The sequence below is a fragment of the Pinus tabuliformis genome, chromosome 9 (genome assembly GCF_031772625.1).
Source record: "Pinus tabuliformis cultivar Carrire ecotype Pingquan chromosome 9, CPIR1, whole genome shotgun sequence".
Classification (NCBI taxonomy): Eukaryota; Viridiplantae; Streptophyta; class Pinopsida; order Pinales; family Pinaceae; genus Pinus; species Pinus tabuliformis.
In genome coordinates this window covers 1141039255-1141055063 of record NC_142307.1, presented here as the reverse complement: position 1 = coordinate 1141055063, position 15809 = coordinate 1141039255, and the positions used below count along the sequence as shown (strand labels likewise).

The 15809-nt window shown below is 31.5% G+C and overlaps 1 protein-coding gene across 1 annotated transcript; it reads left to right on the top strand.

Moving 5' to 3' along the window:
- The first annotated feature begins 7566 nt into the window (after positions 1–7566).
- Positions 7567–8776, top strand: LOC149152658 (double-stranded RNA-binding protein 6-like). The gene is made up of 3 exons (XM_089443558.1): positions 7567–7778; positions 8254–8516; positions 8658–8776. The coding sequence occupies exons 1-3, from the start codon at positions 7567–7569 to the stop codon at positions 8774–8776; spliced, it is 594 nt and encodes a 197-aa protein (XP_089299684.1).
- The last annotated feature ends 7033 nt before the right edge of the window (positions 8777–15809 follow it).

Sequence of the window (15809 nt, the reverse complement as noted above, 5' to 3'; positions counted from 1 at the left end):
CATTTTTTGACAGAAACCTAAAAGTATACAATGGAGGCTTGACCTAGAAGCATGAAACCCATGCTCATAAAATAAAATAAATTTTCTTTTTATAATTGTTTTCTTTTTCTTGACAAATATATTACATCATGACTCAAATACAATTATGAAGAATGACAATAGTTAAATTCTTCAACAAACCAAAACGTTTAGCCCATAACAGAGATCCATTTGGAAGCTTAAAGTCAAAATTCCTTTACCAAGTATTGGTGCTTAGTGTTTTGTAAATTTTGTTTAACTTTAGATTTTTTTTATAGAAGTTTTAGAATCCTCTACAAAGGGTGACCATGTTTCTTTCAATGACAAGGTCGTATTTTGTACAAGTTTATCATGTTTGGAAATCTAGATATCTTTTTATTCTTATGCTAACTAGTATTTTTATTAAAAAATCCAAAGAACATGTGTAATTATCTGTTTGTTTGTCAAGTTGTATGTGTACTCCAAAGATAACTATAGGCTTAACCTTTGGCTTGATAAACTATGGCCTAGGGGCATCAAAATCACTCGAGGATTGCACCTGGACTAGGCCACATTATCCCTTAACATGACTGGATTTTTCCTTGCACAGTTGTGAACCAATTACCTTCACACCACATAGTGATTTAACAATACACCCCATCACCGTCTATTCTATGCCCCATGGGCAAGAAACATGTACAAATTTGAGTTATAGTAAACAAATATATTGTAATTTGAGATAAGAGAGTCTTCCCAATGCATATTGGAGCTAAATTTTAAAATTTTGATACTACATTTTCTTCCTTTGCAAGCATCTCTGAAGTTGAATTTGAATGATTCAACGGGAATTAATCTTAAACCTATAAAAACTTGTAGGAAATTCTGTTATTGTGGTATCAAACAAAACCTTTCCAAAAGAAGAGATACTACCTACAAAATATGGTGGTAAATAAGGAAAGTATGGGTCATTGAGGTTTATTTCCCAATTGCATTAGAATTATTTAAACCAACCATACAGATTCATATGATCTATATACAATGTAAAATTCCAACTAAATGTAACTTTGACATTCTTACAAATAGAAATCATCACGATCATAAAAAATGTTAAGTCAAATTTGAGTTACTAGTTAAGTAAAAGGATCTAATGGATGTTTTTATTATGAAATCCATTTTAACCAAGTTGGTTTATCTATTTTCAATTTCATGCTCACCTCTAAGGACATCATAAAAAAACTAAAAACATAAGCACATGTGTTCATATCACTGATTACCTTAATAAGTTAGTGGTCTAAAGCTCCATGTGTGTCTCTACCTTTATGTTTCTATTGATCTTGAGTTAGTGGCCTTACATACTAATAGATCAATTTTTATTCCTCTAATTGTAGTTGGGGAGCAGAGGAAGACATGTGTTTGATGCACACGTCTAGATACATATTATATTCCTATTTACTTATTCTTTGACAATTGTTGCATACTAAGAGTACTAGATGTTGTTTGAAGTTACAATGTAAAGCCATTTAGTGTACTCAATGCTCATTATAGCTATAGTGATTGAAGTTGAATTCTATAGTGGATACCAAAGGAATGATATCTTAATTGACTATCATAATTATGGTGGTTGTAAAGTGACTCCTAGGTCACACCACATAAATAGGTATAACGAAGAATGTCGGGGGCAAGGAAAGAAGGTCCATAAGTTAGCCACATATGATTGCTAAGAAACAATAAGCCCAACATCCAAATTGTGTCACTAAATAACTGAAAGGATGCCAAAATCCAAGGATATAAAAACATACATATTACTCAAAAGGTTTCTGCATTTAACATTAGTGAATCTTCATTAACTCCATTATCACTGGGTCCTCTTGAAACTATTATGTCCAAATTTAACTATTCCATCTCGGTCATATGTCATTTCAGTAACCCTAATTGTAGTATTGAGTGCAACAAACTTAGGATCCCAAGTATGACTCATGAAACATAAAATTACAATATTCTTCAACAATTAGGAAATTTTTTTATGGAAGATTAAAAATTTCAAAATAAAGAAAACAAGTGAAATTTTATTATACTAGCATAACAATGATAATTTACTTATTTCATGCAGAGCCTAGTGTCTTGCATTAGATAGTTAAAGCAATTTATATGCATTACTCTTATAAATTCTATAAAAAAGGAAGCCTGTGAGCAATAATAGGGTTTAGTAAACCCATGGTGAGCTCCTTACCTATGGAGGTCTAGATGGCCAATACCTCTTGCCGACATCCATACAGGTTTAATGTAGGTGCCACCCCACTATTGACACTAGCCTAACGAAAAGTTGAGAGGAATGGAGAGAAAAAGGGTTGCTCACAGTTTAGGGGTTGAAGTGATCTTCGTACATACAACTAGGGTAAATATATGGAAAAAATCTTAAGATAGTTTGTTCCTTTTGATTTCTTATTAGCCTACATGAATATATTCCTATAAACATATTCCATCCAAAGCTAATTGAAATCTATGTATGGCTCAACATTCCATTGTAATAGTCCCATACATACATTGTTCATTGTAATTGAAGGGGCGAAATGCACAATGAACTAAATGGAGGTAAAAATGGTTAATATTATGAAGGATTAAAATAGGTGTACAATAATCACTTTAATCTAAGATAAATGACTCTTTGGTTTATATTATTAGGTATATAGGCTTTGATATTTCCACAATGTAGAATTAAAACATGCATTAGTAAAGCATTAATTAGAACATGAAACTGGTATTTTCACAGGATTTGATGTGAACTATTGTGTTATGCACTACCTTTAATGTTGAATATTTTAAAGGCTTTCATTGCACATGTAAGTCACTTAAACAACACCAATCATCAATTTTGAGATAGGTCTTTTTGTTTCGAAAATAAACTATCATCATCTAAATCAATCATTACATTGAAAATTCAATGCTCTCTATAATTGGATAAAAGATGAAAGTGATGGGAGAAAGAAACATAAGATGAAGCTAGTGAGTGATATGTCCCACATAATTCTTTAAATAAGAGTCCAAATACATGAAAAATCATGAAAAAATAGAAGTAAATTCATCAAATCAAAAGAAAAAATAAAAAACATGAAATCCAATTCATATTGATAATGTAAATATAAATATATTTAAAATCTTAAACATTTCCTTACATAACTTTAAGTAATAGAAATTAAAATTATACACTAATTTTAAAATATTATTAATCAAATTCTTATTATAGGTTACAACAATTAATTTATTATATTAACATTTTTAAAAAATATCAACAAAATATATATATATAATTATTTCATAATATTGTAACTTAATACACATCTAACATAATTTTTTCCAAAAATATACCTGATTTTGTTTAACATTATAACATTGTTAAAAACAACCACCGGTTTTAAAAACTCATGAGCGTCCATACCTACCATTTTGTTCATATAATCATTGTTTTGATTTTGTTTAACATTATAACATTGTTAAAAAACAACCACCGGTTTTAAAAACTCATGAGCGTCCATACCTACCATTTTGTTCATATAATCATTGTTTTTTATTATTAGAAAACTGAGCTTCACGTTCATATCCATTTGAGCCACCACGCTTCACTTCATTCCAATAAATCAATAGAACAAGCTCGAGATATTTGTAAACTATTGTTATTTCTTTTAATATTTGTTTTCCAAAGTATCCAAAACGTCCATAACTCTTATTTTAAATATAAATGACAATGTGCACTTTCCATGACCTCTCTCTTCATCACTGGGTCCAGCTCTAGATGTGTCTCTCACTCCGTTGGTTTACCTCGAGACGTGTCTCTTAGTTCGAGGAGAGAGTTGATAAAAAAAATAGTTTTGACGGTTAGTTTGATTGGTAGACAACATTTTTTTATTGAGAAGTTACAAATGTGTTACAAGTTTTTATTGGAGACTTTTGTGAGTAGAATTATTTAGATCTTTGTCTTCGAGATCCATCACCTAAAAGAATTGATTTTCGACACGTTTGGAACCAATAAATAAAAAGGGGAGGAAGGAGTCTAACAACTAAAAAGTTAAGTCAGAAGTCTTTTTTTAGTTCTTAGACTCCTTCCTCCATTTTTTATACCTTTGTTAAATCATGTTCTCTTCAACTTTTCATCCTAATGATGAACCATAGTTAATGGTTCGAAATGTGTCGGAAATCAATTCTTTTATGTGATAAGTATGGAAGATAAATATCTAAATAATTCTACTCATAAAAGAATCAATTCTTTTATGTGATAAGTATGGAAGACAAATATCTAAATAATTCTACTCATAAAAGTCTCAATTCAGATAGGTTCAATTTTCTTAACACCCTTGGGGCAAGGTTTTGTGGTTAAGCCTACACGAAGTAGTCCCTGCGAGTAGATGTACCTAGTACAAATATTTAGTAGATATAATGGCCACCCATCTTTGGTATTTGTGAACCATATACAAAAAATGATAAAAAATATTTCAATATTGATTATAAATAAAATATTTCAATATCCAATTTAAATAAAATATTTATATATCAATTATACTTACATATATATAAATAATTTTTTCAAAATATTATATTTTTTTTAATTCTATCCTGAAAAATTATTTATTCAATATTTATTTTGAAATATAAAAAAATGTAAACTAACAAAATTTTGAACCTAACAAGTTGCTCAACTAAGCATGGGAACAGGCCCACCTTCTCATTTCATCTTGGTTTTAATTATTATATTGATTTTACTTCTATTTTTTTTTTTAAGAATTTGTGGAAGAGTGAACTTGTAAAAAATGACCTTTTAACATTGATTTCGTTTTAGGTTGTTTATGGAAATTTGCAACATCTTGTATTACATATCTAGATTTTAAATGATGCTTGTATCTAATAAATCAATTTAGAAATTTTTATTTAGTAAGCCTATTAAAATATTAAATATTTAATTTGTTAGGTTGATTAATTTTTATTTTCTTTATTTTTTTTAAATAATAAAATAGATTTTTTTTTTAATTCATTAGAGATATTATCTTTGATTGTATTACTAGAGTTTTTTTTGGAATATATATAGGGTTGATAGATTATAGATAGTTGATATATAATATGTTTAAAAAATATTAATAATAATATTTTAATATTTGCAATAAATAAAATATTTTATTTTTATATTAAATGAAATGTTTTAGGAACAATTTTATAAATGATGATGATAATTAATATCCAATAAAAAGTAAATGATGATAATTAATATTCAATGAAAAGTAAGAGATCAATCCTCTTAACTTCACAAAGATGGTATTTTTTCAACCCATGGTGTTTTGAGTATCGTGTAATGCCTATTTTTGCTATGTTATCATGAAAGTTTACTCTTATTTTACCAACATTAATTGTCTTCTTTATGCTAGTTGAAATAGATACTTTTGATCTTCTAAATTAGGGTTGATGGCTTGCTTTTACTATCTTGATTTTCTTTTATCTTCTAATTATTTATCTGACCATAAATTCTCTTTAAACTTAGATAATAATATTTTTAATATCATTATTCATCAAATTAACTTCTTAGTCTCCAATGATTTAGGTAAGATTTTGACATCTTTGTGCTATCCCCATTTGGGCCATAGGTGGTTTTGGTTGTTCAAATTAACTTTAGGGAGCATGTGTCTTCCATGTTGTTTATCTTATTCATGTATATTAAGTATCTAATCATATTCATGGTTTCAATGGGAATGACTCACCTAATAAGGAGAATAAGATTGAGTGTATTTCCTTTAATTTTGATATTATAAGTTATAAAATTCTTTTGACTCTATTTCTTGTATATTAAGTACCTAATTATATCCATGGTCTTATAAAGAGCACAAGATTGAGTGTATTTCCTTTAATTTTGATATTATAGATGATAAAATTATTTTGAATCTATTGTATTTTTCTCCAAAAATTTTCAGCAATACTATATCCCAAACTTTACAAGTAAACCAGAGTTAATGAGTCTCAAATAAGAGCTTTTCCTTATTTGATAGGCTAAGTCCCACTAATTACAACAGTTTTCAATGTTAATGGGAATGACTCAGATAATAAGGAGAATAAGATTGAGTGTATTTCCTTTAATTTTGATATTATAAGTTATAAAATTCTTTTGACTCTATTTCTTGTATATTAAGTACCTAATTATATCCATGGTCTTAATGGGAATGACTCACCTCTATAAAAAAACAAAATTAAGTATATTTCCTTTAATTTTAATATTATAGATTTTAAAATTATTTTGAATCTATTGTATTTTACTCCAAATTTTTTCTGCAATACTATATCCCAAATTTTACAAGTAAACCAGAGTTAATGAGTCTCAAGTAAGAGTTTTTCCTTATTTGATAAGCTAAGCCCCACTAATTACAATAGTTTTCAACGTGACAATAAGTTTTTTTTAAATATTAATTTTAAAATATTTATATGAAGACATTTTGTCCAAATTATGATGGTAGTACATGAAAATATCGCAAATGATATTGTTAGGGATCTTGTGCAGACTAAAGTTCTATGTTCTCTCTAGAAAAGGCACAGTAATATCACATCAGAATTGGCCAATGAGTTTATGGCGGGCCCTTGATCGTATTATGTTTTATTAATAGTTTAAATAAAATGTGAAGTGTACCAACAAATGTGAAATTCCACACCATCATCAAGAGGCACATACCTCATTTTCATAACATTGATAATTGTCCTGCAAGATGCTATTCTAATTATAAAAAAATTAAACGTGGTAAGAAGTCGCAGTCCTTACGCCAGAACGGAGAGTGGAGTTTGCTTTTACAGAAAATGGGTTTTGATTTTCAACGTTAGTACTTGAGAGACTGCTCTACAAAATTGGGCTGTGTTTCCGCGTGGGACGGTGGACTTGATTGATTCCCATGCTCTAGTCAACGCTCGTGAAGCTACGTTGCCGTTCACAAAAGATAAAAATGAAGGTACAGTTACAGAGGCATTTCAAGCGGATTCACAAAATCTACTATTTTGGCGATTAGCAATCACGCTAATGAAACTTCAAGGTGTTTGTCAATTTTAGGGGCTCCCCTACTTTAATCTATGTTTATAAAATGGAAATCAGTCACCGGATAACATTATATCAAGGCTCTCATTTGCCAAATCTTTGTAAACGAGCAGATCTCTCTGATCCCTCTACGGAACAGCTTAGTAGGTTCACAAGATTTCGATGTCGAATATAGCCCACAGGCATAACTTCATTCAGAAATTCTTTCTTTCCTTGCATAGAATGTAACGATACGATAGATCTTTTGACTGCTATTTCTCTTCCATCTGGAGTAGTAACCTCACAGATTCAAACTATAAAGTCCTAATCGAATATAGAAACGCAGGCTACGGGTGTGCTTTAATTATGAGATTATGCGCAGGACGGTTCTGAAAACAAATTACAGGTCGATTCCAAAAAGTTAAAATACCCACAGACCACTCCCTGTTAAAATACACACAGACCACTCAGCTTCTCTGTTCCACACTCTTTTCTCCTTTTTGTCTGCATTTCGATCCCTTTGCCCTGCTGCGGAAATGTTCAAAAACATGTTACTAGAGTACGCCCAGAAGAATTCTTTGCTTTTGCCAGTTTACACCACCGTAAAGGAAGGCCAAGACCATCTTCCTGAGTTCAAATGCAGTGTGACAGTGAACGGCGCACGATATGATTCGCCCCCGGGATTTAAATATAAGAAGGAAGCAGAGAACGCCGCCGCTCAGGTAGCGGTTGAAGATTTGCATATCCAGTTTAAAGTAAGATTTGCATATGCGATTTCCTTCTATTTTTCTCCGAAAACGAGACTGTATAACGAATATGTCTTAAATCACTACCCAGTAACCCAAACAATGTTTCTGTTCTGTTCTGGGCCTCTGGCAAATTCTCTGTTTTACATCCTTATTTATGCATTTCCCGGAATGATAACTGAACATTTTCCTCTGCTGGAGCATGGAGATGGCTTCTTGTTATATATCATACTGCTCGGTACTCCACAATGATATCTTAATATCCTTATTTTATGCATGTGCCACAATGATAACTGAAAATCCATATTTATGGGCCACAACATGTCATAATGAGCTAGATGTGATGAGTTCCATTTGATCAGAGGTCAAGTGGTGAACAAGTCTTAGCATGTATCCTCGAACACTCGAGACCTTTGTCAATCTGGTAAAGAGTTTGTTCATTCGTTACCAAACCTAATGAGTTTGAATATGTTGGAGGATTGTAAATCTGTTTGTCTTATTTTTGATGACCAAGCAGGAGACAAAACTACTCAAGAACGTGCTCGACGAGTTTGCTGTAAAAAAGAACATTCCACTTCCTACGTATCAATTTACAAAGGAAGGAATTGCACACTGCCCAACTTTTACGGCAACTGTAGAGATTAACGGGGAGTCGTACACCGGAGCTCCTTCAAACAATAAGAAGGAGGCCGCAAGAAACGCTGCATATGAAGCAATCCGATCAATTCGCACCCAAGATTGTGAGTTGTTGTAGATAGAAAACAAATTATTTGCATTCTCCTTAGTTATCCCTATGTAATTTGTAACATTGTTAGTTTCCTTCTCTCCATTGTGCTATTTAGATTTGTTGATGCCACTGATCCATTAGATTCTCTTTTCAGGCAATTCTTTTCCACAGATTGAACTTCATGATGAAACCAAACAAAAGGATGTTCCTACTGTTCCAGAAAAGATAAATGTGGAGAACCCATGTGAAGTTGGAGGGGCTTCAGAAGTTTGATTGTTGCTGTGTAGTATATAACCAATATGTCTTAAATCACTACCCAGTAACCCAAACAATGTTTCTGTTCTGTTCTGGGCCTCTGGCAAATTCTCTGTTCTGTTTTGTGTTTCTGTTTGCACTGTTTGAATTGAATGGATTTTGTATTTACCAATTTTCAATGTGTTTATGAAGAATTGACAAATTTGAGTATTTTTCAAAAAGAATAAACAGTGTGATCTCACCACAAATATCCTTTCCTTGTTTGGCAGATGTGGACAAATATTTCTTATTTCTTTGTTGAACTCAAGCTTTCTATTTTTTCAAGGGAATGAATAAGTTTTCTATTTTTTCAAAGGAATATAAAGATTGCAATTGTGCTACAGATTTTTCTAACAGAACTTGAAATGTCTTTTCCTTGTTTGGCAGATGTGGACAAATATTTTTTATTTCTTTGTTGAACTTAAGTTTTCTATTTTTTCAAAGGAATATAAAGATTGCAATTTTGCTACAGATTTTTCTAACAGAATTTGAATGAGTCTTTCCTAAAAAGAATGAAATGATTGTGATCTTTTTTATGAAAAATAAAGTTCTATGATTATGATTTTTTTCGTGGTTGTGTAGGGCACATCTTCAAGCACATAATGTTTCATTGAATATATTTTTTTAATATATATATATATATATATATATATATATATATATATATATATATATATATATATAATTATAATTATTTTTATTGCAATAAATGTTGGCTTGTTGGTTCAATAAAAAGTTGTTATTATTACTCTGTGTTTATATTTATGTAATGTTTCTGAACAATAGATGAGAGCAGGGACAAGAAGCAAAATAGCTTAAGAATATTTGATTTAAAAAATTAGATAAAAAATAAGTTTAAATGTATAATATATAATTAACATATAAATGTATAATATATGAATAACAGGATGATTACATTAATTAGTATCCTTAGCATTTTATAGGTGTCAAGGTGATATTTGATGTAATGTAACTTCTCATAATTATATCAACATCTTAATTTTTTTTGTATAGGCATATATATTATAAATTATGTGTCTTTATTTTTTGTTTTTTAATACTACATAAAATATCATTCTTTTTTGGAAATGTTTTGTCCTCTAACAATCTTGGGTGATTTTGTTTTTCATTTTGGAGTCATTTTGATTATGGGCTTGTGCTTGAATACTTTCATTTGAATTTCATAAATTGTTTTGGGAAATTTGTGGCATAGGTTTTTATTTGCATTATCATTTTGTTTCTAACACCATGTCAATCTCATCAAGTGGTAGAGCACAACATTTAGTTTGTAATTCTAGGCTTCATATTTATATGTAAACTTCAGAGCACCAACTTATTCCTTTGATTTGTTGATCACCAACAAACATAACAATGGGATTTTTCATAGACTACATAAAAAGATCTAATTGTTTTGTGAGATTAATATTCACAAAAGTGTGTTTATTTCCAAAAGTTTTGAAAATAGTGATGCCTTTATTCTTTATTCTTCCCTTTGGTTTCAATATCATTTGTTCCATTTTTTCTTAGAATTGTTGCAAGTGGTATTGTGGGGTTCTTGTTGTGAATGCTCTAGCTATATCGATGGTTCCTTAACTGAGATATGTATCTTACTATAGATGGTTTCTCATTTTCATTTTGCCATATAACTTTATTACAATTTCTCGTGTTTTTTTTCTCGTTCTTTCTTTCTACGTGATTGTTGTAAATATCTTTTATGATTTTTCATCTTCGTCAAAGTTTAACATGTCTACTTTACTGGATACCTCTCGTTCTTTTCATTTATAATTTTGCAATGATATAATTGATTGGACCTAAAATGTAATTCTTATCCCATCTACAATAATTGTTTTCCTTCTCTTTCTTTTCATTGGAGTTGCTAATGGAGGTGTATGATTCTCTTTCAATTTCAAATTTATGCGACTTGCAATTATTTATGTGTTTGGTGATCGCTTGTTTCTACAATATTGGAATTTGTCCTCCCTTCATTATTAGAGTTCCAAACTATAATTATTGTTCAACGTTGATAGGGTGGAAGTTTTTGCTAATTTTCAATATTTTTTTACATATTTATTAATAATAATAGGTAGATACTATATTAATCAAAGTTTGTGGTAAATGTATGTGACAAAATTACAAAAATGAACTTTCTAACATTGTCAATTTGCCAAAACAGAGGGCACTAGTTTATAGCATACATCAAGAACTATTAGATAGGAAATCAATGTTTCACAAAAAAACCTTATAGTTTAAATGCTATAGTATATAACGAGACTTTGATAGATTTTACAATACATCAAATTCAACTTGCTTCATGTAGATTATCGATGATCTCAATTGATACTTGATTAGGCTTAGGGGCTTGCCCATTTAAATTTGGGAACTAAATGGTGGATTGTTTTATATTTTCCAATCCAAAATTTGTTGTTAGAGCTAAATTATGGTACTCGAGCTAATGTTCCAAAGAAAGGCAATCAAATTTGTGGTTGAGCAGATCACATCTTTCTTCTATCTGTTGTATGATTTGCTATCGTTGAATTAGGGTTTACATGGTTGTCTCCATCTAAGATACTAAATTGACATCCTCAACTTCAAGTTGCCTAACCCAACGTTGCAAAACATCCATCGTTTCCTCATTGTTAGAGAAACATCCACATCTAAATTTCAAAACTATCCATTGAAGAAATTGTGATGAGAGGATCACACTTTGATAGAGGAAGATCCAAAGCAATTGTAAGACAACGAATATGTCGAATAAAGGGAAGGTGTGGAACTGGAATATCAATATGCACGTAATATGATCTCAAGGATTTCTCAAATTTGAACTATTGACATTGTTCGATCGTCCCCGTGGCATCATTATCATCCATAGTTACAACCCTCATTGTATAATGATGAAGCATTTGCATGGAGAGATCCATCACTCAAAGAGAAATCCCACCATGAGACTAATTTTTTATTTATGGAAATGGCATAAATTGGAGGGTGAAGTATGCCATAAAGTAATGCAAGAGTACTTGTCTTAATTACTTATTTCAATAAACTTGAATGTGAGCCACATGCTTATCAATTAAATGCGTAATGAACATGGTGTGGAACATTATGATATTGATTGGTAATATAACTTGGAGCTAATAATAATTTCACTTTGTTTTCCTTGCGATTTGTTTGTTGGCAAAAAAATCTTCTTACATATTGTTGCCTCTTTAACACATGATAATATTTAATAGTGGGTATATAACTCAATACATATAGAGTTTGTTTGAAGATTGAACCTAATTTAGAGTCTTGAGAAGTGCTTTCTTGTATATGCTTTCTTATATATTCCAAGCGTGCAAATGGATTTTACCATTGTTAACCAAACCACTCAAAATTCTAATAAAAAGATTCAAAATTTCCTTGAATTGAGATGTAATAATGAAGGAAGCCCCACCTATCAAGATAATATCATTAGTGATATATGTTTTTGACTCTTGACTATTTCATGTTCTATCTTTCGGCTCAAGGATTTAGCCATTAGAATATACATAAGCAATGATAAAGGGAATCCTCATTGTAAACCCCTGGTTGCTATAAAGAACATTGTATACTATTTGTTTACTAAAGCAGCAACCCACAGGTTACTTATATAGGTTGTGTCCAATGAATGCAATTGGATTCAAAGCCAAATTTATGAATCATTTCAAACAAAAAAACTATGCTTGAATTGGTTAAAGGAATTTTCCATGTCAAATTTGATTATGATCCCCTTTTACCCTCTAGTTCTGTTGAAGTAAATGGCTTTCTGTGCTAAAATTATATTCTCTATTATTTTCATTTTCCCCACAAGCCCATTTGGTTATTCGAGATAATTTTGTGGAGTAGACTTTTCAATCTATTGCACAATGTAATTTCCCTAAATCTCAAGAAAAAAGAAGGATTTACCTCTTTCAGAATCAACACTAAAATGTTGAAATCATTTGGAGTAGGAATTTTATTTGGTTCTAAATCATTTATTACTTCCACAACTTCCTCTTTAGTAATAACTTGAGCTAATCTTGCATCATCCTTTTGAATAGTTAGTGTAGGGATATGTTCTAGCATACTTTCTGTATCCCTTCTAGTAACACTCCCTTTTTAAGAGTACAAACTTCATAATGCTTGAATACCATTTGTTTGATTTTTGTCTCTCTTCCATCCCTCTTGATTTACTTAAAATTATTTCAAAAAAAACCTTGCTTTTTCTTGTTTATGAAATAATTTCTTATTTTGATCTCCTATCCATAGCCACAAAATTCTAGATTTTAGCCTCCAATTTTCTTCCTTTGCTCACACACTACCTAATAATGATGAAAATTTCCTTTTCCTCGGTGGGTAGAGCTTGAATGACTTATTCATTCTCCATTTTATTTTGAACAAACACTAGCTTTTCATTCAATGTACTAATCACCTGATCAAGTGATAAAAAATGGAACTTGGTCCATATCTTCAATCCATACTTGGTGGCTCTAAGATTTTACTCTTAAATATGGAGAATGGAGCCAATCATCCACTGGCTATAAGTTTAGGAAACTATGTCAAACTAGGAAGAATCATGAATCCAAAGTGGATTAAAATGAAAAGGGATGGGACCATAGTCTGAAGAATTCAAAAAGGAGAGGGAAATTGGGTTATGATCAAATCCAATCCAGGGGATGACTTGGGATGACTGTGTTGAATTTGTAACTATGGCCGGTCTTCATAATCTACTCATGGTCACTTGATGTAATTATATTTATCATTGTAAATCATATTTCTAAATGCTTGAGTCAAAGGAAAATTTATTTTGAGTCAAAGTCCCATTGCGGCTTTTAAAAGATATAAATTTGAATTTTTGAAATGTAATTTTTGGCCCCAAAAGTGACAAGTCGGCTTCCCTCCAAGTCAAGTTGTCCTTGGCTAGACATGTATTTTCACCCTAGACATACTGCTATATAAAGGTAGCTCGAGCTCCTCATTTGGTAGATTCACATTCCCCACTGAAGACAACTTCTGGGAAAGAGAAGGAGGGAAAAAAGGATGCAGAAGGACAAAGAAAGAAGGACAAGTTTCACCCTCTCCTCTCTCATCAAATCACACAAGTGGATATGAGTCTCTCTCTATGATTCACATCTTTTTGGGGCAACAACATCAGGAGGGCCACCTTTTTTTGGGTTACTAGGCAACTTCAGGACGACCGAAAATTTATGGATTAGGCATGCTGAACAAAGTGCAAGATCAGTTTGGGTGACTTGACTTGGAGGAGAATACCAGGTTTGACCATAGGTTTAGGCGTGTCTCTTATTGAACAAGAAGAATTTCTTTATTGAAAGGGTTCCTGGGTTTTTCCCCGTAGTGTGTTTTCCTAGGGTATATCTTGTCACCATTTTGTGCAGTGTGATCTCTACTGTTCTACTATTGAATATTTGAAGTATAATTTCTAAATGATATATTGAAATAAGATAAATTAATATCTACATCAAATTTAATTATCAGAATTCAGAAATATTGTGCTAACCTTGCACTAGAAAAATCAAGATGGGATCAAAGCATTGGTGACAAAAGGAAGGAATATTGAGATCAATTTTACAAAAAACTTAGAGAGAATTCTATTGAAGTCCTCTTATACATTGGAATCTATGGTTTCCTCCATGAAATTCGAAAACAAGTTAGAGAGAGCATCAAACTTCACGGCTTGGAAATTCAAGATAGATCTTAGCTAAAAACAAAGTATTGGATATTTTGACGGGAGAGACTATTGAACCATCCGATGTAGCTCGAAAAGAGAAGTTCAAGGAAGATGATATTATTGCCATGAGTCTAATAGTGGAACTCGTTAGAGATCATCTCATTCCTTACACTACACATCATGATACCTCCAAGAAGATGTATGATGCCTTAATAAATCTCTACACTATCAAGAATGTTGGTCAATCCATGAGTTTGAAGAATGAGCTCCGAAATACGAGAATGGAAAATGATGACACTGTGCATTCATACTTCGTATGGATTTCACAAATAAGAGATCAACTTTTAGTTATTGGAGAAACTATCTTTCATCAAGAACTTGTGACTACAACACTCAATAGTAGGAAAATCATTATAAATTTTGATCCTTATTTTTTCATGAATTAAATTCTGAACATTTTCCTCTGCCATTTTGTGGAAGTATGGATATGGCTTGTTTTATATTATACTACTCAGTACTCTTTCGGCACAGTATGTACCATAATGATATCTGAACATCCTTATTTATGCATTTGCTGGAATGATAACTGAACATTTTCCTCTGCCATTCTGTGCGAGCATGGAGATGGCTTCTTGTTATATATTATACTGCTCGGTACTCCTTCGGCACAGCATGTGCCACAATGATATCTGAACATCCTTATTTTATGCATGTGTCGCAATGATATCTGAACATTTTCCTCTGCCATTTTGTGGAAGCATGGAGATGGCTTCTTGTTATATATTATATTGTTCAGTAGCCACAATGATATCTGAACATCCTTATTTATGCATGTGCCGCAATGATATCTGGACATTTTCCTCTGCTATTTTGTGGAAGCATGGAGATGGCTTCTTGTCATATATTATACTGTTCAGTACTCCTTCAGTACAACATGTGCCAAAATGATATTTGAACATCCTTATTTATGCATGTGCCACAATGATAACTGGAAATCCTTATTTATGGGCCACAATGATATCTGAACATGCCATGCCACTTTGTGGAAGCATGGAGATAGATTCTTGTTATATATTATATTGTTTTTCTCTCCGAGTGTATGATGTGGTCTTCTCATAGAATGGAAACTTTAGATGCATATATAAGCACCTGGGTCCTAGTTGATCCACAACATGTCATAATGAGCTAGATGTGATGAGTTCCATTTGATCAGAGGTCAAGTGGTGAATAAGTCTTAGCATGTATCCTCGAACACTCGAGACCTTTGTCAATCTGGTAAAGAGTTTGTTCATTCGTTATGTTATCACAAAATCAGGCCCTGATAGGCTG

Bases quoted from the DNA above. Each gene is read 5' to 3' on its own strand.
- LOC149152658 (XM_089443558.1), top strand. From the start codon at position 7,567: ATGTTCAAAAACATGTTACTAGAGTACGCCCAGAAGAATTCTTTGCTT. The intron at 7,779-8,253 runs GTTTAAAGTAAG...AATATGTTGGAG, and splicing joins GTTGAAGATTTGCATATCCA to GATTGTAAATCTGTTTGTCT. The intron at 8,517-8,657 runs GTGAGTTGTTGT...TTCTCTTTTCAG, and splicing joins ATCAATTCGCACCCAAGATT to GCAATTCTTTTCCACAGATT.